Raw genomic sequence first — 23,376 nt, 5'->3', positions numbered from 1 at the left:
CACATTACACAATCCCCCATCTATCTGCCTGACAAGTGCTTCCCTGTTTATCTCGCCTCTCCACGATTGATCTGTTTTCACCTGACTCCTCTATTCAGGACCGATCAATCAATTCAATCAACTGCACTCAAAACCAATGCAAGTGGAGCAGATCTGATCAAAATTGGATTTGTAGAACAGATAGTAAATCTAAAGAGAAAGAAATAACTTCATACATTACAAAATAAGCTTTAAGAACTTCACATAGCAATTGAGAAAACCTTTAGAAGCACAAAATAAATTAGCACAGCAAAAAACTAAATGGCACCAAACAATACATGTCTTTAGTTATCTTGATAGCTGGATGGTAACAAACTTTTTTCTCAAGAGAGGGTAGTAACTAAGATTTCCTGTCGACATACCACCACCCCCACTTTATGCTATCGTCAAACGACCACCAGCTACTCCTTGACTTCCAAGGAAATGTCAACGTGCCACATGCTAATCTCACATTCATCAGAAGGGAGGACTAACACGCGCTGGATGGCGCTTCACCGCAAACAGGATGCATGTAAATAACAGAAGCATCACAGACAGCAGAAACTCACTGCAAAAGATCAGTTTGTACAGACAAAAACCCTAAAAATCTCTCTGAAGTACCACAGGAATGCAGACGTTTGCCTTGAACGCGTATTTCTTTGAAGACGACACTGTATATATGACTGTTTTGTTGAGTAAGCCTTTAAATAGTATGAATATGCTTACGGTATCTTTTAAATGCTTTTTATACATTTATACACACACAGATATACACATACTTGGCATAATGTAAAAAGCAGCATATACAATAAAATATAAGAAACTTTTTTATTGCTATATTTTGCAACAAACTGAACTCCATAAAACAAATTAAATGTGTGCAAAAAAACTACCCAGAATTACACAAATGTACAGTGAGGGGGAAAAAAAAGTCTTATTTTCAAAAGCAGCGACACTGCCACAAATAAAACCATAATTTTTCCCAATATAAATCCATGAAAAAGTAGAAGCTCTTAAATAGACTTAAGGATACATCCGTTACTCTTAGTGTGAAGGAATCGTAAAATCCAAGCAATAATGTTTCCACTACGGTCCTTCTTTTGCCACTGTAAGAGGTAGATCTCCATCATCGTCACTGTCCAATTCATCAGTGCTTATGATACGCAGTGGATTCCTCTGAAGGCACGGATCAAGTAGCTCTCTGCTGGTTGCCGCTTTCGTGGCGTCTCTCTCCATCTCAGCTGCACACCGAAGGTAACAGTCTCCCTCTCGCTTTCGCTCTCTCTCTCCCTCTCCCTCGGTGTTACTGCCGCTAATAGAGCGTCTTCCCCGAGGCACATCCTCCTCAATCGTCAGCCCCTCCTCCAGCCTCTCTCCCAGCTCTTCAATCATCCGTCTGGACTCAACACGGAGGGGGGAAGCTTCAGTCAGGGCTTCTTCCTTCAGAACCTCACAGATGACCTGAGGTTCAAGAGGTCGGAATTCTGTTTGGTCATTTTCTGTCCTTTCTTCAGGCTGCTCTTCTTCACTCTCTTCTTCCTCAGAGTCACTGCCACTGCTGGAGTCCTCTTCTTCTTCTTCTTCTTCCTTCATCGCAAGTTCAGCAGCTAGTTCAAGTAACTCCAGCTCTAGTTCTAGATGGTTTTTCTGCAGTTTGGCATTCCGCAGGGGTTCGGCTAGTGCGAGCACATGTTTGGATCTGGTGAAGAAAAAAGAAACAATATTTAACTCTTTATTTTACAGTGTCTTTGTTGTATACGTTACATGTAATATATAGTAATAATCCTACATTCTGTATAATTATTACTTGCATCTAACCATAAACCAAACCATATTCCTAACCCTACAGTAAGTACATGTAGTTAATTAACATTACTCAGTACTTAAATGTATAATTACACTGTAACAAAGACACCTTAAAATTAAGTAAAAAAATGTAGCTTATCAAAAGAAGATATATTTGTGACTGGACTTCTGCATCTAATAAGGGATTGTTATTCCACCAAGGAGCTCACGGTCAATTTATGACAAAATATATTGAAAGATGCATGTATACTCAAATCAAATGTACAATGATTATTTTTCCATGGACCACAAAATGAGATTAATTCATTATAAGAGTTTTTGCAAGAAGTCTCTTATTTTCACCAAGGCTGCATACTGTGAAATATTAATGCAATTTAGAATAATACAATTTAAAAATATTTTATAAATATAATTTATTCCTGTGATAGGAAAGCTGAATTTTCAGCAGCAGTCATTTACATGCACACCAGTACGCTGATAACTCTAATAAATCAGGAATAACCTGTTGTCCATATTTACATGCAAACCAATAACCCGTCAACACAAGTAAACCGCGCCTACAAGACTTTATCAATAAATCAGGTTATTTCCCGGTAGGGAAAGCATAATAATTGACGTCAAAGCATAATAATTTGCGTATATGACTCAGAGTATTTATTTTATTATGTTGATTGTGATGTCAAATAAAGCATTAAAAACTGAAGAAGAGAACTGCAACATGTCAGCGGGACAATTACGGCTCATATATTATCCTCTCATGCAGTTACAGATACAGCATTTTGACTGTACCACCACTTCTCCTACATGTGATTAAGAAAAAAGTGTGATCAAGAAAGAGTGAGTTTGCAATCCATTTCCTCCTCCCTTACTGTAAAACACTCGCTCTGTCTGGATGCGTTTAAATCCCGTTCCGGTCACATACCACACATGCGCACTTCAATGAGCCGAAAGAAAGCAGGTTAATGCGTTTACATGCTGGACGAAATCGACGTAGGGGACAAAAATCTTGCTGTGACGATCGGTTTATGCTTAAGCCATTTATGACCTTATTCCAATAAAGGAAAACGGGTTAATGCGTTTACATGATTGTGTGCATTGTCGACTTAAGCATAATCATGTTATAAACATGATCCTTGATCCTTCAGAAATCATTCTAATTAAACGCTGATTTGGTGTTTAAGAAACATTTCTTATTATCAATCTTGAAAACAGTTGTGCTGCTTAATATTTTTGTGGAAACCGTGATGCACTGTAACTTTTGACCAATTGAATGCATCTTTGCTAAAAAAGTAGGCTATTAATTAAAACGCCACGTATTGACGCCACACTTTTGAATGTTAGTGTAACATTTGCATTCCATTAAAGAAAGAAAACCATACAGGTTTAAAAATGACATGAAGGTGAGTAAATTAAATTTACATTTTTTGCAGAACTAATCCTTAAATAATTATTTTACAGGCAACATATTTTTTGTGAACCAAAAAATTGGTTTTGCCTGTTGAGCGAAATGTGGCAGAGGATATATTAGTATTCAGTTCACAATACAGATGTCTCCATGGCTACTGTAGGAAGAACTCTAGGACTTCAGCACATGCTTATCAGCTAGAGGAGAACTCATTTTAAAATAGACACTTCAAGCTCGTTTTTAAAATGACAAACACTAACTAGAAAAACTAAGCATGTATGTACTTGCCCTGACAATTTAACAAGGGGAGTAGAGATAATCTGAAAATTAGAGAATACTCATGGCTCGTGAATTTTAATTAGATGATGCAACATTCAGCCAGTAGTCATTGCAGAATATATATATATATATAGAATACTTTTTTTAGGGTGTTCAAATGTATAAAACTACGACCATTTAATATTTTGTCATTTTGTGAATATGTAATGCACGGAATATTAAACGTCTGGACACCAAAATAAATACATCAATCAGAGTTTCACTAATATCGCATTCCGCCACAAAGTTCCCTGGGGAGAAGCAATATGCAAAGCAACCTGACAAAGCTTCCCTGAGAAGAAAAAAAAAATATATATTGCTACAATACACTCAATGCAAAGATCCCAGTACTACAAAGGGCCTTGAGGCATACATTATTCATGTAGCAAATGCGATCGGGTGCTGCCAAAACTCAAGTGGCTACCATTCAGACTTGCAAGCCGCTCAAATCCTTCATCACCATGGTGATTAGCGAGCGGACGGGGTGCTGGGGTTTGAGGTCGTGGTCATTCACAAAAAGGATAAAGCGTGCAAGTCTGAGCCGCCCTGTCTCTATTGACGTGGGTCGCTGAACTCTGTGCTTCAATTAACACACCGCTGAGAACCAAGATGCCTTGTTATCACCGCACAGGCCTAATGATGTCCCGGGTCGCCAGCGGACAGGGATTCCTAGCAGGAGAGCAGCGCTACAGTCTCAGGAGGATACTGTGCACACAACGCTTTAGTCACAAGTATGCTTGGCGCCTTCAGAAAGTGTTTATCTAAGATAAAGAGACAGACTGTGATATGTCAAGGAGAAGTCATGGTTAGACGGAGAGGCAAAACTGGTTTGACACTTTTCAGTGGCTTTACAAGGTGAATGACATTACATACAAACAGGCCTTGTATGTGTTAAACACTTTTTTGAGAAAACCACAAATGAAATGTCCCTACAATCCCATAGATATCACTGAAATAGATGTCTTTAGAAAAAGTAAACAGACAAATGTTAGTTCTGTGAACAGGGGAGCAGCCGGCACTTTTTTTTTAGGCAATCTGAAACTGAATCTGAACAGAAAGGCTTGTGCATCAATTCAGTCAATGTTGTATCCTAGACCTACACTTTTGTTCAAAAGTTTTTGGGCAGTAAGACTTAAAATATATTAATACTTTTATTCAGCAAGGATGCATTAAACTGATAAAAAAAAGTGAATAAATAATTTTATGTTACAAAAATTTCCATTTTAAAATAAATTCTGTTCCCTATGTTCATCAAAGAATGTATAACAGTTTCCACAAATATATTAAGCAGCACAACTGTTTTTAAGATGAGCAGCAAATCAGCATATAACAATGATTTCTGAAGGATCATGTGACACTGAAGACTGGAGCAATGATGCTGAAAATTCAGCTTTTCCATCACAGAAATAAATTACATTTTGAAATATATTTAAATAGATCTCATAGATTTCAAATAGATAGATTTCAAAGCATTCTGCACACTCAGAAACAGCATGTTTTCCAAGACCTTATGAGAAAAGAGGTCTAAAAATGGAATGGAATGACAGAACTCATGCATGTGACCCAACATGCTATGTTAATGAAAAGGCAAAAGTAATAAAAGTTGGAAAAAAAGACCAGCATTAGGGGGCAATGTGATTATGCTTACTATACTAGCATAATCAGTTTACAATTTGTACTATTTTCAGCATAAAAAAAAGTTTGTCATCAAAGACCTGAAATCATCTGACCAGCTTAAAAAAGATTTAATGAAAAAGGTTCCAGTGTCTGAAATTAACATCCTTATTTGTCCCTTGCAATTGATTTTCAGTAGCTTTTTTTAATCTTTAAGCTTTATGAGTTAAAACCATTTAACTGAAATTATTAGTAAACAAACAACTATGGCTGTTCATTATGTAAATCAACATCAAATATCTATAAATAATAGGCTAGCCCAAAACACAAATGCTCTGTTGGAATACATTTTAAATAATCCTCCAGAGTTTGTAGTAAATGGGAGTGTTTTATTCATGTTCAGTGGTTTCCCCCTCAAAAAAAACCCACTTATTAACAACACCTGCTTCTGAGACCGTGAATACAGATACATGCAGGTTCAGGTCACTAGTGGCTCATAACTACAATATTATTATATATTAGATAACAGATAAAAAATAAAAATAAAATATATTTTCCAGGGCATTTTTGGCCCAACCCCTGGTTAATTTCTGACCCTGGACAAAGAAAATTCCCTGAAAAACACCAAGCGCTCTCAGAAGAAGAAAGACAGTTCATAAAACTATTAAGCACTTCCTGGAGTAATGTGGTTGGTGGAAATCCTGTGGCAGTGGTGGCGGCGCTTCAAACATTTGCCATATTCGTTTTCTCCCCGTGGGAAGTCATTATTGAGTTAGGATTGTAGAGGCTCGCTTGTTTTCTCTGTCTCTATCTCTCCCTCTCCTCCTTCACTTCTGCGGTGAGAGAATGCACGCTTGCGGTGGAAACAAAGGCCCCTTTTGGGGCGAAGGATAATGTTGTACACAATTCAGTCATTACGATGACACTGTTGTGGTTCGCCTTAATTAACCGAGAAGGGGCGGCTTTCAAGGTTGGGAGAAGGGGGAAATAAAAACAAGCCTGCCGCAACAAAGACACACTAGAGGCAGCTTGAGAAAATAGTGGAGACCTTTATGTCTAGAGAGATGGGGTGAACCTGTGGTGAATTACTCGTCTACTTCAGACAAAGCTCTCGGGCTGCGTCTACATTAAGCTCTTAAGATATACAAATCAAGGACACAAGGACAAAATGTACCTCTGCCTTTTCAATGAGATTAGTCTTTAAGAGCATTTAAAATGGCATAAGACCACATTCACAGATTATCACAGATTCATGAAGTCACTGAAACGAAGTAAATGATTCATTATAAGGCTTAACTGTGAGTTGAACACATTTTAGTCAAGTCCTTACCACATTTACATTCATTCATTTGGAGGGTTCTTTTATCCAAAGTGACTACATGAATGGTCCATTCTAGGTATATATTTAGCAAATTGGTGGCATCGTTTCATTCAGCCTTTTGCATATTACAGGAGAGGATTCTGGAGACTGGAAGCACCGTCACAGCTAAGACTGACATTACAAGCCGAAGTGTTCAAATGCCGCTAAACCACACACTGAGAGTGAATATGATCCACTTATCTGTTTGAGCTCTAAGACCGGGATCACTTTCCTCACACCAGCGGGACACTTCAATCCTCCCTCTCTCTCTCTCTCTCTCTCTCTCTCGCTCTCCCACTCTCTGTATCTCAGAACCGCGCTCAAACAAGAACATGTTGATCACATATTATTGTAGCCCAGTTTATGCTGAATACAGTGTAAAGAGACTTTAGCCATTAATATGTTTATAAGCAACTGAAAAAAGCGCAAAAATTCTCAAAACACCCTCAGACCCCAGAGGGTTAATGTAGTTGGCTACTGTCACTAAAAACTCCATAAACAATTTTTTTTTCTCGCAGTACACTCGCGCTTTCAATGCAGCCATTCACTGAATCACTTAAAGACAAGCCACAGGCGCAGACTCTCCCGGTGCTTGCTATGACCCGCCTCTGCCGCTATTAATGCACTTAAATGATAAGAATAAACCATCTAAAACGCTTTGAATAATCATACTACTAAAACTAAATGTGATAAGGTGATTTAAATAATGTTTGTGCTTTCAATTTGATGAGTTCCGCTCCAGCGCGTACGTGCTTCATTTGATCAATGCAATCAATCACAGTTCTAATCGTCTGAATGACTATTCTCAATCTTAAAAGTTAGTTCATCCCAAAATTTTAATTCTGTCTCCATTTACTCACTCTCATGTCGTTCTCGCATGCCACGCACACATTTGAACATCCGTGTTTACCCAAGTATTTGCGATGTAAACCAGTTTATCATTACAAAGCCCTTGTGTCTCTTCAGAAGATTTGGATATGGATTAGACTGCTCTAAGGATTATTTTTATGATGCCTTTATGACCTTTTTTGGATCTTTTGACATGAGGGTGAGTACATGATGACAGAATTTACAATTCGGGTGAATTATACCTTATAAATACAGTAAGCCGAGTCTTTGATATCATATCATTTGCATCACCGATACATATCGTCGCATTTTTATATTGCGATATCTCACCATAATGTATTGTTACACCCCTACTTGATTGTGATAATCAAACTATTACAAGTTTTTGCATTTTGGTTATCGAATACTTGCACATGAAAATAATTTGTATCATTATTGGTTATAAAAAATAACAACATTTAAATCAGCCTTTACTTAGTAAACCCCTATTATTTAGACAAATTTATTTACAGAATACATCAGTCATAAGTGACAAAGACACCTGCAGGTACTTCTATAATTCTATATAGTCCAGTCCAACATTATTAATTACTTTTTACAATCAAGATGCAGTCATTACCCATTTTTTCCAAACAACACCTAAGCTGATCAGTACGGTCATAAGCAAACCTCTCGAATCAGACGGAAAGCTAGTGAAATGTCAGAGAACAAAACCAAAAAGGTCACGATCAAACTCAAAGCCATCCATACTCAAGTGACAGCAATCCTTAAAGGACAAGTTCGGTATTTTACACTTAAAGCCCTGTTTACAGATTGTTTCTGAATAGAACGGTTAAGATTGAAATTTGGACACATGCTGCTGTCCCGAGAATTTTAGGTTTCTTTTGCTTTCCCCCCCACCTCCAGAATGGCTGCATATATGCACTGGAACAATCCTTCTTAAAACACATTAAACTTTCATTTACAAAGACGTGAAACTCACCGAGTGGTCAGTGGTGTTCACTGATATGCTCACACAAAAATCGCTGCAAATGATGCTTTCCAACAGGTTTTATCGTAGTTTTTGTCCATGTACGGGTGTGAGGCGTTTGGAAAAATAGGTCCACAGTTTTACAACGAATGGTAAAACACCTGTTGGAAAGCATCTTTAGCAGCGATTTTTGTGTGAGCATATGAGTGAACACCCCTGACCACTCGGTGAGTTTCACGTCTTTGTGAATGAAAGTTTATTGCGTTTTAGGAAGGATTGTTCCAGTGCACATATGCAGCTATTCTGGAGGTGGGGGGGAAAGCAAAAGAAACCTAAAATTCTCGGGACAGCAGCATGTGTCCAAATTTTAATCTTAACCGTTCTATTTCATCAGAAACGATCTGTAAACAGGGCTTTAAGTGTAAAATACCGAACTTGTCCTTTAATAACCTAAACAGTGCTATTAACCAGCACACATACACACCAAACCGAGATATTTTAAGCCGATTTCCCTCAATGCTAGAGAGGGATTTCACAATTCACTTGGCTACTGATGCAAGAAGTGAAAACACAGTTTCTGACACTAACACTAACTGACAACAGTAATGTCCACTCTGGGGCAACTGACCACAAAGCTTTACGAAACCCCTGACCCATGTGGCCCCTGGAGACCTCTTTACCCTCAAGCAAGGGGCTCGAGTCCCTGGAGAAAAACAGTTGGCTGAGCGTCAATACTCTGACAATGCGTCGTTTCTCAATGTCAGAGAAAGCAACTTTCTCATCTTGTCAAAAGATAAACCCTTAAGCTCACCTTTAACAGGTTGCCATGGTTTCCGTTCGGAATCCGACTGACCCAATTAAGGAGTTTGAACACAAAGGGAAAATGAAAAGCAAGGCTCTGTCAGATAACAGCTCCATTGCACTTAGTGAAACACAGTAAGTTCCACCTTATCTTATCTGCTTTCTGAACTGGCCGAAGAGTCGACTCACTGGAGTGATTCTGGTTGCTGGATGGGAGGAGGAAGAAAAGATAAGAAAATGCCAGTGGTCTCAGAGTATGGCATCAGTGGCACACATTGAAATGTGTAGCAGAACCTCATCTGCACTGATTGTAATTGATTGCAGAGCTGCTGTAAGGTGACTTTTGAAACAGAGGACCACTGTATATATTGTATGGAAGTTTTGCAAGCTTAGCTAATGTCTGTAGGCAAAACATGAATTTTCTTTTTGTACAAACGAGTTGTTTTGTAGCCTCTCTAGAGCACAGAGATCCTTCCATGCATACATTCCAAGATATTTGCTAATGTAAAACTGCTTTTCTTTGTCTCCCCCGTGTCTATTGTTTTGAACACGTATGAAACCTCAGAATACAAACAAAAGGAAACTATTTTAGTGGTCTTTAGTACTTTTCATTCCCAAACTTGCAATGTTCCCGTTTACCAACCAAGAGTGTGCTAGAAATTCCCCTATAAGTTAGTAAACAAATTCAAATGCTATACTAAAATAAATAAAAAGGATTTTTCTAATTAATACCATGCAAATGGAAAATATGCATCTATCATTTACTCATCCTCATACAATTCCACAAAAACTGTGGTTTCAATACAACCATCTTTTTACAGTGGCCAAGGAATGTCAAACTCCAAAGAAAAACTCCATTCAACTTCCCATATTCCTTAGTCTTTTTAAGTGCATTTTCATTCTTTGTGATGCTTGGCAGTCTGTAAAAAAAAAAAAAAAAAGAAGCAAATCCAGGTTTGAAACACCTTGACAATGAGTAACTCAATGAATATTACTTAAATAAACAAGTTAGGACATATAGGTTCAGCTAAGGTAAAAAGTTGGGAACATCTGCAATAGCGGATGGTTATGGGACAATTTGTCAGACACTATTCCAACCATACACAGAAGGACTGAGTGACAGTGGCGATTGTCAGGCATGTTGCCATCAGAATGTCAAACAATGATTCATTGAGCAGTGTCAGTCAAAAAGCCAGAAAGAGGAGTGTCCAACTCAATCCACTTTGTTTCGTTGTTGATCGGAGGGCCAGTACAGAGATTTAAATCACACTTGAAGTCTTTAAGACGTCATAAATTTGAGCATGACATTCCGGCAGTCTGGAAGACTTCAAGAGTGAGAAAGCTGGTCAGATTGGAGAGAGACAATATAAATCATCCCTCAGGGGCAGCGTTTATTAATCCCAGCATTCATCACAAGCAGCTGATCGTGTCTGACTGCCGATAAGAGATTTGAGGAGGAACTGCTGCCACAGATGAGACTGGATAACATCTATAATCCAGAGATCTCACAAAGGCTACGCTCACACAGTCAGGGGCAAATTCACTAAACCACATTTCACGTCAAAAAACCTTTAGGAACAGGATGAAGAATTACAATTCAAAATTGGATGCAAGTAAGTAGAATGAGGTAAAATAACATTTAAATAAACGTATATGCTTGTAATTTTTAACTAGAAAAGCCAAGATTGGATGCTGTCTTGATGAGGACTCGTTTTGAAAAAGTTTGAAAATCCTTAAAGCTTTACGGTTAGGTAGATAGAGCGATCTAGATACCGAATGAAAGATAAGACAGACAGACAGAACGACGGATAAATGGATTTCAGTGTCAGAATTTTGATCATTCCATCCATTGTTCTTTCTGTCGATGGACTCAATTTGAAAGCTATCCATCGATAGACAGACAGACAAAAAGAAAGATAGATGAATGGATTTTAAATTAAAAGTTCCATCCATTCACCGATCATTCTATCTATCTGTATGTATGGATTTCAAATTCAGAATTTCCATCCATCGTTCTTTTGATTTCAAATTCAGAATTTCCATCCATCCATCATTCTTTTGATTTCAAATTCAAAATTTTCCATCCATCCATCGTTCTCTCGTTCTATTTATCTGTAAGTCTATGGATGGATGAATGGATGGAAATTCTGAATTCTGAACAATTTTGCATTCTAAAACAAGACTGACAACTGCATTTTGCCGCTGTGTGAACGTAGTCAAAGATAACTCGCTCAGATAACTAGACTGGGGCGTCCTTCTGGAAGGAGATTTTCTGTAAGAGAAAATTGTTTAAATAATCTGACAGAGGATATGTCAGATGTTGAAAACGCTGTCACAACAAACCTGCTATGATAACAGGGAGTTATCTACACAAACCAGAGCAGTGGGGATTTGATCAAATGCTCCAGCACTTAAAAGGAGGAGAAAGTCTCCTGCAGTCACTTCCCATGACAAGAGGGGCTTTGTCTCAACTCAAAGGAAAAGTTTACAGCACTGTTTCAAGACAACTAAAGATACTCTAAAAGGAAGCAAACTGGAAATCAATTTTCAGTGTGATGTTGAGAGATGTCAAACGCCTCAAGGCAAGTATGACTAAGACACATCAGCGGCACTAGAGTGCTGTCACAGATCCTGCAAGTTGCGCCTTTCAACAGCTCTCCGGTCTGTTTTTCCTCAGTTCTGTTCAATAAATTACCAAAGAGGGAGAGGAACAGAAAAACACAAGAACTCAATTGCAGGTCAATGATATTGATGCCTCAGATGATGCATTTAGTGATCGATGGAGAACCCTAAGGACACCTTTTTTCCTGCCTTTTAATATTTGATGTCCATTTTACTTTAAATATAAGAGGAAGGGAATAAAGACATGATAGTGCTTTGCCTTATTTGCCCTTTTGCTTTTTCTTCTCCGTAACTAAGAGGCCCAGCAAGAGTGACTGAGTTTTGCACATTGACAGTGGAACTGTTCAGTTCTCTGTGGACCACGGACAAAGAGTCTCTGTACCCACCTCTGCTCTCTCCGTCTCTTTCCCTCATTTTCTCCCTTTGTCTCATTGAGAAAATAGGCACATTTAAACTCTGCCATTTTACACATCCATTATTAATTAGCTGTCAAGGACATTTTCTTGCCAGAAAATCTACACTTTGGCAAAACACAGGACTGAAAAATGTCTGTGTAATCCCCGCAGGACGTTTATCGCATCTGGGCACCGGGCCTACAATTTCAGAAGCACATTTTTCAACTGGACTCTTTATAGACAAGCGTACGACTTTAGCTGAACACCAGCCGGGAAGCAGAGTAGATCTCATTACTGAATTATGCTATAGTTCGCATTTTAAACATGGAAGTGATTACAAAAAATGCCGAGCACAATCATGATTGCGATACCATCCATCATGAATCAAGTTCAAGCACTGTGGTTCTGTTTAACTAAAGACTGAACTTAAAAAAAAATAAAAAAAATGAAATGGACCGTTTGGACTCTAACTTCATAATTTGTGTCATACTGTCATATTATTGCTTGCTGGTTTTAGGCACTCTGTTTCACATTGTGCCTAAGAAGGTAAATCTCACCAAACCTGACAAAAACATTCATGGAGCTCATCTCAACCCAAAAAAGAAACAAATAATAAATATTTTGCCTAAAGAAACTATAGCCTATTTTTGTGACCATTTTGACATTTTTCATGACAGTTTTAACGCAAATTCTCATTACCGTAATGCAAAACAATCTCACAGAATATAATACGAATTTATTAAAAAAGTTATTTAAATATATTACATACTAATTACATACATTTATAGTTCAATAAAATAAAAAAAAACATGGTATTATTAGTACTTTAATTGATGTGGTGAAAATGTGGTTAACCGTCATAGAAATGTCAAAATGCAGGAATCTCTCTTTATGCGAAACATAATTCTTATTTTCATCTTTTGATTTTGGTGTGAAATGTGACCTGGACTTGATATTGTGAGATTCTACAAAGACCTCTTACCCCTAGTAAAACCACTATAACGCTATCTCTTGTGGCTCACTGATTTAATGAACCTGCAGTTTAGCTCTCAGCAGGGATTCATCAACACGGCATGATTATGGTCATTTCAGGTTGGCTGATTCAGGCTGGACTGGACTGAACATACTTGATCCTCTGGATCCAGATGCAGTAGTCCGTGATGTAGAGGTCATTGAGGATATAGGCTGGATCGTTCTCCCGGAAGATCTTATGGATGGCTAGCAGACATTTCAGGATGCAGGCCTTCCCTGTGACAAAGAAAACATGCACTGAATCAGCCTAAACACAGAAGTATGCATTTATTATTGAGGTTTATGCTTAAACCAGTGGGGAAACAAAAACTTAACTGAATCTATATTCTATGAAAATAGTTTGCCTTTTTTTTTTTAACAGTAAATTCATCTTTATTTTAAGAATACTTAGATTTTTTTAAGCAGTAAAGACAGTGGAGTTAGTGATTAACGGTGCAACTATTTTGGAGCAAAAAAGGGAAATCTGTGCTAAGCAGAAGCTTTTTGAGATGATTGTATTTTCCGTCCTGGCAGATGCTTCCACAATACACAAAACACACCCACATACACACAAACACCTTAAGGGCACCATGCAGCAGCAATGATATTTGTTGTCATAACACCCATCTCCCAAATAAGGTGCAAAAATATCCCCTCAGCGCAATGCAACGGGCTCAGTTGTGAAGCTAAAGCAGGACCCCGAGGATTCTCGAGCTGCCCACAGAATAGCCTGGCAGCCGGTGGAGACATTCCAGCCGCCTCAGAAAACAAACAGTGCACTCGCACCGAGGAAAGCCTTACACAAACATTTGGTTCCCATTTAAGCTGGAGCTCTTACCCAGAGCAGCCGCAGTGGCTTCCAGCTTCAGGACATGCGAGAAAAACTCCAGGAACTTGAACCGTACTCTGTCTTTCTCCATTCTTCCTCCCTCTCTCACTTTCTCTGACTTTCATCCATCTATAATTGAAGGGTTTTCTACTTTTCTTCACTGCTCCCTGGGAGAGTGGAGGAAAAGAAAGCTTTTGGATTCTTCCGAAGACCAGCTGTGGGACTGTGCGGTGCAATGTGTGCTGGGTTTAGATTGCATGTTGAGCCAGTTAATCATGTGCTGCAATCAGGCGTCTCAGGGGAAGAAGTTGAGGAGAAGAAAGAAGAGGAAGAGGAGGAATGAGGTGACAAGGTGAGATTTGGGCCCTGGAAGTACAGATGGTAAAGGTCCACAATCTCACAAAGCCTGCCCAAAAATATGCGATACATCATATTTCATCCAAAAATACAAAAGAAAGTTAATAAAAAAATAAAAAATTGCATTAAGAAAATAAAACCCATTATCAGTCTTTCACTAGCTACTATCTTGATTTGTGACATCAAATTCACTGGTAAAGCTTCTACTATAATATAATGATATATTTGTGATTTATAGGTTACTTGCAAAACATGTCAACAGTATACACAGCTACTTTTAAGGGGAGAAAGATGTCTGTGCTTAATTGTCATGAGAATACTGTAAAGTGCCTAACAAAATAAAAGGTCCATCAAACAGGCTTCATATTTTTCTTTGATTTTAGTGTGAAATATGACCTGGATATGTTGTTGACAAACTCTGTAAGATTCAGCCTTAAACCACCAATTTATTAATCATACAAAGGGTGACACTGACTGCTGTCTGTGTGGAAAAACCTCACACGAGTGAACAAAAGAGCTATACTTGTGAAACAGCTGCAAAAATCACATTAAAGAACATTGACATCAAATTATGCCGCATCAAATGGCCTACATCTATCATCGAGAATACGGCAATGTACTTTTTAAGATTGATCACGTTGGCTTAAAGATGACAATTCCTGCCAAGGAAAACAATGTATCTCAATAAGCTACGACAGAACTTAGAAAAAAAAAAGAAAAAAAAAAAGCACTGAATGATGTAAAAGAGCTTTTTTACAAAATGCCATGAAAATGAACCTGCTTCCAAACCAAAAGATAAAACGATGTATACTACCATTTGAAAGTAAAATTTATAAAAAGTTACAGCAAAGTCTGTTACAAACTATTTCAAATAAATACTGTTCTTTAAGTTTATCCTCAAAACATTTTTTATAATTTTTTTATTTAATTAATATATATATATATATATATATATATATATATATATATATATATATATATATATCATTGTTTCCACACGCACTGTTTTCAACAATGATAATAAGAAATGTTTCTTGAGCAGCAAATCAGCATATTAGCATGTAATTCAGCTTTGCCATCACAGAAATATCATTTTGAAATATATACAAATAGAAAACAATTAAACCTGGAATTAAGCCTAGTACATATAAGGGGTATTTAACATGGTGCTATGGCGGTAACAATGGCAAAAGTTGGGAAACACTGTGCTAACTGATAAAGCTCATACCAGTGCAGAGCAAAACAAGTGGAAACTGAATCCAAGCTATGCAGTTAAATGAAATACAGGCATGCCCCTGAACGTTCAGATTATATATGAGTGTTTATATTTGCCCACAGTGCATCTTTTAAGCCGTTATCCATAGTCTTCCTCCTCAATCTCCTTGAGGGCCGCTGACTTTAGCAGGATCTCTCGGAGAACAACCAGACAAGCTGCCAGAGGGCTGTTCAAATATTTACCCCTGGATAGCATTTCCATCACGGCTTTCCTCGTGCAGGATCATTAATGGGTTTGTTTTCCTACTACCTACAACTGTTTGCTTTCACAGCTGGTTAAACGAAGTGCCTCAAATTAGAGTACACACACATCAGATACACACCTCCATTCATGTTCTGCCGACAAATTAATTACCCAGGACAGTCAAGGTGTCACAGGATAGCCTGCTTTCCGAGGGGAGTCACACCGCTGTAACCGTTCATTAAAGGGGAGCCTTATTGCTCGTGAGGCTTTGCTGGTTGTAAATCTACAAATTGTAAACTTCTTCTGTGGAAGTCTCAGGACTAAAAAAGGTTCGTTCAATCATTGCATTCGGTCCGAATGAAATTATAGGAAGTCCTACCTGCCTGTCAACATTATGTATTTTCATACCTCCGCGCACCGTGTTCGCTCAGACATCACACGTCATCAGCGCATTACATGAGGCTATGCAGAGGTGTAGACAGTCAGAGCACCCGCAAACAAACAGCAGCCGCCTTTTACAGTTCCTCCTGAACCAAAACAACGAGCTTATGCTGCGTTAACAACCGTAATTAAGAGATGCAACCCTGTGACATTCTACCCGCATAGAATTATGCGTTTCTATACTATCAATGCCCACCCAATGTTGCTAACCTCTACGAAATTGCCTACCCTACCTTTTATAGTTGCCCTGTATATTGTCGCACTAATTCATCAAAATTGGTTATTGTTAATGTTGTCTGTGTTTAGTTATGATCCTCAGGGATCAATTAGACATTTACTGTACATACAAATGTATGTACATCTATTATTATTAAATGTCTGACTTATATAGTCTTTAAAATACAGCCTGAAATGGTATTCCCAAGCATTAAAGTATGAAATAACGCAGGGTGGGACTTTGTAGGGTTTATCCATCTTGATTTGACTGGATCATCATTTTTTTATCTGGTCTTTAGAGTCAACCTGAAAGCTAAACCGATCCTACTTACTTTCTTAATACACATCCCTGGTCTTAATGGGAAAGGTTCAGTTTTGTAACATATTCCATTTCACCATAAAAAAAAATATTGTGTTTTTCATCAAAATTACTTTTTGCCTACATCTAAAAAGACTTCCCAGTTGACGTCTCAAGTGCCTTCCTTTTTCAACCACTTGTCATAAGTAGACAAATTTTCACAATTCAATCAGTTCCTGATGGAGGATCACGCTACCTTTTTTTCTCAAACTGAATAACCATTTATGGGTCTAAAATGTGTTGCAAACAATGTTCCTTTATGAAATCTTCCATGAGTACTTGTCATTCTCAGTCAGTGCAGAAAGCTGCCAGTACCTGACATGAACCTGAAATCAGTGAAGTGTGATTTTGCTTATCTAATCTTGTTTTGTTATGTAGTCTCTCTGCTCTGGACTTAACTTCCCAAATCAACCATACCTTGCTAATCCCAAACCTTACAAGCCCTTTAATTGAAGTTATTTATGAGCGCTAAAATCAACATGTGTTGGATAATCTCACCACACACGCCCCAAAATGTGTTTACACAGCGCTTCTGTCTCTCCCACAGATGGCTTCTTTGATTTAAAGGTTGCTCCTCTCGCAGAGATATCAAAGGCAACAGTGTCTACTCGGCAGAATCGCTGATTTCTTCAGAAGTGAGGAGACATCCCTCTCGGTTTCCCTCATTCTTAACCTCCCCTCCCACTTACGCTGACAGAACAGCAAGACTAAGCGCACGAAGACATGAGCAATCTGTTGACTGACTTGTCATGGAAAATGTCTTTTACCAAAGCACCCTGCTGATCAGGGAGGGTTGGTGAGCGTTGTGTTAAATTTGGTCCAGAGTGAGCAACACCGTCTGCTGTGGGTAAATTTAGGTTGCCTGTCAAGCTCTTGTTGTCATTAGTCTCTTAAAGTCAACATGAAATATCATTTGCAATTCAGACTTCTGTAGTGTGATGCATTTCCGAGATTTAATGAGAACAAAATATGTGGGATGGGACTCTTTTACAGTAAAAAAAAAAAAAAAAAAAAAAAAAATTAAAAAAAAAATAATATATATATATATATATATATATATATATATATATATATAATAAAAAGTTATATATATATATATATATATACATAAACATTCTTATTTTAGCCTTGCTTTGATTTTTTTTGTATTAATAATATTATATTTCATATTCTGAATCTTATTATAGGCATAAAAAATAATTATGTATTTGCTTTATTAAAAAAAATATTAAATGACTGCACTACAGAAAAGTAATTAGAAAAGCAAAATGACCTATAACAGAGGACTAATACAGTATCAACTAGTTTTTTAGCTATTGGTTACTAAAATGTAAAGACTTCAAAGATCTGCAAAAAAAAAAAAAAAAAATATATATATATATATATATATATATATATATATATATATATATATATATATCTGCCTTTTTGGCGATATGAAGTTGAAAGAGATGCGATTGCTTTCATTGGCAGCAGGGATTCTTGTAATGAGGTGGAAGCACTGCAGGGTTTACAGGGTGAGGATCAGGTCATGCGTTTAGTCTTGACCCTCAACCCGATCCTTTGGTGGCTTGGAAATGGCTAAGAGGTCTGCTTTTAACTGGGAAATAAAAAAAAAGAGGGACAGGACTCACCAGACTGAAAAATGCAAGCAACGTCTTTCACAGCTCTTGTGATCAGGGAGAAATGCCGATAGAGCGGGTAGCACAAAGTCCTCCTGCCGAAAGACACCAGCACATCTTGTACCGAGTGATACGTCTGTAACACACACACACACACCACACACACACACACACACACACACACACACACACACACACACACACACACACACACACACACACACACACGGTCTGTAAATTGCTCCAGATCTGTCTAGGCATATTACATCAATCATTTCTTAACTCCACTGGTAATTACAGCAAATTGCTCTAATTATTCCCAACGACTTCTCGTTTTATTAGCAGGGTAAATAGTAGGTCAACTTTTAAACACCTTGGCAAGCGGCGTTCTTAATTGTAGACAGTGTTTAATCGCTTGCCTCAGAGTTCTCCGTAGTCTAAGCATCAACAGACAAGTGCTTTGGGGGAAAAAACATGTCTTTATTCTCTCTCTTTCTCTCTGTTCTCTTTGCGTTTTCCAGCCTCCCACTCTACCTCCCCTCCGCTATTCTCTCAGCAGCTTGTTAAGAATGCACCCGGAGCCATTCTAGCATGTCATCATAGCTCATGCACTCCCCCAGGCTATTAAACACTGGTGTAAATAAGCCTGCTGAGGAGGGGGCGGGGGGTGTCTCAAGGAGCACTGGCTTTACAGTGGTTAGGCAAAACACAGGGTGGAGAGGAAGAGAAATGAAGGAGATTGAGAGAGAAAGAGAGGGGGTGACAATGATAGGGTGTTGAGAAACTACATTAGCATTTCCTGAAGGAAATACCAGTGCTTGCAAGATAGCTGAAGAATAGCACTGAAGTTTTAGGACGCTTCAGTTTCAGGCCATTGTTCTGTGTAAATGAAATGCCTCAGAGGCAGTGTTTTGAGTTCTACTGGCTGTGCATAAGAATCATCACATAATGCAACACTGTGTTTGTAGCAGTAGGTGGCTTTAAATGGTTTAAAAGATGCATGAATGAAAAGACCAATCACAAGTTAGTATGCAAATAACTGCAAGACAATCATAATTTGTTATACAAATTTGAATGATGTTCTGTCACCACTTCAACCAGATCAACCAATTCATTGAAAAGAAAAGTCTCAAAATTGGCTGCTTTTCATGAACTCTCAAGGAGAACTATGTCAAGAGTGTTCAGTGAATAACATGGACAGAATGGTCTGTTCCTCACACAAACCTTTCATATGATTTCAAATGGCTTATATAGGTCATACAGACTACTTTGTGAAAATAAAAATACATAGCAAACATAAGGCTGAACTTGAAGACTAATACATTTCAGAAGTTTAACACGAGTGTTAATTTTTAAAGCAAATTTTTATTTAGTTTAAATCATATTTTAGTCATCTGAATTGTTTTAGTCTAGTTTTGGTTGACTAAATATAAGATTTTAGTCAACTAAAACTACAGTCGATATAGTCGACTAAATTAAAATGGGTTTAGTTTAATTGTAATGCATCAACTAAGCTTTTCTCAAAAATTTCCAAACTCATTACATACTCCTGGAGAAAACATCTATTAACCTGTTAATATGAAAGATAGTAAGGTTTGAACATGCAATACCGACACAGATTTAACAGCTCTGACACATATAACATGACTTTATCTTAAAATTAAATAAAACCACTTCTCATAAAGAAACAAGAACATGGTCTTTTTAAAGCTGCCGTCGGCAACATTTTTTTGAGCATATTCAGTGTAATCGACACTATAATCCGACAGAACAACATAAATAAGGTGGTTTTAGAAAAAAACCCGAGCTTCTAACTCCACCTGGAGCGTGTTATTTGTTTTGCAAAAATCCAGCGCTCCCGCTTCATCAGGTCCAATCAGCGCAGGGGGGTGTGATATCTGACTGTCAATCACAGGTCGTGCACACGCCACAGATCCCCCCTCACTCGCGCACGTTAATATCACATGCACACGCCACGCCTGAAGTTCGCCTGGAGATTGCATGAAGCGTGATGGCGGAGAGAAAATCTACTAACAAGCTTCCAATTCCTCGGTTATTGCTATCTATGGATAGATTAGCCAGGGCTGCCTACCTCCGAGTCCATGGTGTTGATGATAGATGCTGAAGAGACGGACGCGTTCACAGAAAATCAGGTACACACGCACAGTGACGCACTGACGAGCACGACCTCGATGGGAGGGTGCTCGCTGGTAGTGGGGAGGGGCATGAGAGTTGTAAACATTCAAAATTTTGGCTAATCGACCCAATCTGCCAGACTTGCCGACGGCAGCTTTAATCAATGATATATGCATTCTTTACAACAACTTGAATACAACATTCTTCATTCTTTCAAGCAGACACATATATTTGTATACATTTTTTGTTTTTTTGTTATCTGATTAACATTAACGACAAACAGCAGCAGGTTTAGTCTGCTGTCACTTTAAGGCCGACTGCACGGATCAAATACATAATCCGATTATGTCACTTAAGACATAACCAACTGCGTTCAACGTGAATACTCACAAAATTATGCCAAAATGTCAGTTTTGGCGTGCATTTGTCCGTTAAAATAGTTTTTGGAGAAGGCTTTTTGACCAAGACTTTGGTCAAGTTCATCCTCAAGAATATCTCAACATAAAACAATTAAATGACTGCACTACTAAAAGTGGAAAGATGCGAAAGATAGCTCAGTTGAGTAGGCAACTACTCATGCACTGACGTCTGCGAGCGGCTTTCTGTGAGCGCACCCAAAACCACACTGCATTAAGCTCTCTTTAGTGTCGTCACGCCTTTTCAGATTATTCCATATGTCAGCTCTTCTCTTTCTACCACACGTTTACATTTTTTTACATTTAATGAGACATGCAGAAAGTGCATGCCAAATTAGGTCCCGGCGTGTGGATCAGCACGTTACAATTCAAATGTGTGCATCCACCACGTAGGGCATGGATCCCCCAAATCGTCCCTCCCTAACATTTTAGTCTCGTTTTTATCCGTTGATGAAAATGTCAATAATTTTTTATCATAGTATTTGTCATTAAAAACTGGTTATTTAGTTATTGTCTCATTTTTCATCAGTGAAAAAATGTCGTTGACGAAATGAAATTAACATTGTTTAATACTTCAGAGGTTTGGGAAAAAACCCTAACACGAATGTTTGAGGAAGATCAATATAAAGCTGCCTTGCAAGCACTAAAAAGGAAAGAGTGAAAGAGGAAATGAGGGGGCAGAGGGTTTGTGTCGTTTTGTGTGTGTGTGTGTGTGTGTGTGTGTGAGAGAGAGAGCAGGCAGTTGGAGGATGTCATTACCACCCTTCCATTATCAGTATTGCAGCGGAGTGCTGGCTCTCAGCGCGCTGAGCTGGGAGAGGTGTCGGGTTACTCGTCCTCATTGTCACACTCACTGTGGAAATGTGGGGGATTAGGGACTGCTGCCGCCCCAGGAGTCAGGATACGCGTACACACACGCACACAAAGCTTAGAGCTCTGCAAACCATACGCAAGCAGTTTAAGGTTAAATGTATCCCTTGCTTTGGTGTCCACTTTGGCACAGGATGGATTATGCTGATGATGAAAATGTAAATGCCTGTCTGCTACATTTCACTATACACACGTTTATGCAAATCAGGTATAAGCAAGAGTAATCGAGTACTCTGAGGAGACACCAATGATCAATATTTATTTTTCAATTTCTGCAGTAACTAATAGCCCAGAACGCACATCAGATGTGTGAATAGTTTTTTTTGTTGCGTTACAAATTTAGACCAATTAATTGGTGCTGGAAACTTGGTGTGTTGCATCTGGGTAGGACAAGTGTTAAGAACATGCCTTTAAAAATGGACAGTGGTATAATCTGCATGTATTTTAATATCAGCAGTGGTTCAGAGGATGACAAATCTCTAATGTAATGTAACTAGAATGCTGCATACCCTTATCTTAAGCTTCTGTTCAGGTAAAATTTGCGATGTAAAGCACAAGTAACGTCATACAAAGTGTGCAATACTGTCTAGAGCTGCATCCATGAACACCCTTTATCATCCCTCGTATAACAAACCAGTGTTATTTTAGTATTATTTGATTACTATTATAGCGTTTATGAATATTTTGAATTGGATTTTTATATTTTCAGTTTTCTTTTCTTTTTTAGTTTAGTTTTCAATAATTTTGTTATGTGCTTATGAGTTTTTTTATTTCTGTTTAATCTTTAGTTTTAGTAATTTTAGTGCTTCAACTGATTTCCTCCTAATGTTGAGAATTTATTCCATTCCATCATGATAACGCTGTATAGTGTACGGTGAAAACTGTGTAGGGAATAGTGAAATGAAGGAACAAGTCAGCAGTATCTTCATGAATGTGTTAAAATCTGTTGCTTATGTTCTCTCATACATCTTGAGTTCAGCATGACGGACATGAGCAGAGGCAAAATGTTCATGGTTTTCAACCTTTCTTTCCACACTGACAGCTACTCTCACTCGTAGTATGAGAAAGTCTCTTGGCATTGTGCTGATGCTTACAATATTACTATAGCAACTGAAGTAGATACATGGGATATTGACTACATTGTTTGAACAAACAGATCAGATTTAATCACTTGCAGAATGGCAGAGCAGACATTGAGTCCTAAAGCTCAGCTTTGAACAAAGCCAGAGTCTCCACATATGTGAACCCTCTAAGTTAAAATCTTGTTAACGGTCACTCGCTCATTCATTTGTTTGTTCGAGCCTTCAAGGCCATGTCGTGTTTTGTTATGCTGCTAAATGTATGACATACCTCCAGCCAGCTGAGAGTACCGCTGAGCTTCCTGATGGTCCAGGCTGACTCTACCTGGAAATCACAACAGCATTGATCAATATTGCCATCAACGATCCTACATCACTACATCATCTATTAGTCACATGTCTTTATGTGAAATGAAATTGTAGG

General features: G+C 38.2%; 1 protein-coding gene across 4 annotated transcripts in view; it reads right to left on the bottom strand.

Annotated features, from left to right (window-relative positions):
• Positions 1-832: 832 nt before the first annotated feature.
• The window catches only part of shq1 (SHQ1, H/ACA ribonucleoprotein assembly factor), a 35,629-nt gene continuing 13,085 nt past the window's right edge, over positions 833-23,376 (bottom strand). For all 4 annotated transcript variants that reach the window (XM_082190290.1, XM_082190293.1, XM_082190292.1 and 1 more), the window contains 4 exons: positions 23,224-23,277; positions 18,464-18,587; positions 13,286-13,406; positions 833-1,717 (listed from right to left, as the gene is read on the bottom strand). In XM_082190290.1, coding sequence (XP_082046416.1) covers positions 1,105-1,717; positions 13,286-13,406; positions 18,464-18,587; positions 23,224-23,277 — 912 coding nt within the window. In that variant the 3' untranslated portion in view covers positions 833-1,104. The remainder of the gene's footprint in view (positions 1,718-13,285; positions 13,407-18,463; positions 18,588-23,223; positions 23,278-23,376) is intronic.

Source organism: Leuciscus leuciscus (assembly GCF_965113295.1).
Source record: "Leuciscus leuciscus genome assembly, chromosome: 14".
Classification (NCBI taxonomy): domain Eukaryota; kingdom Metazoa; phylum Chordata; class Actinopteri; order Cypriniformes; family Leuciscidae; genus Leuciscus; species Leuciscus leuciscus.
Note: the sequence above shows the minus strand (reverse complement) of the source record. Positions and strands in the feature narration are given on the sequence as shown.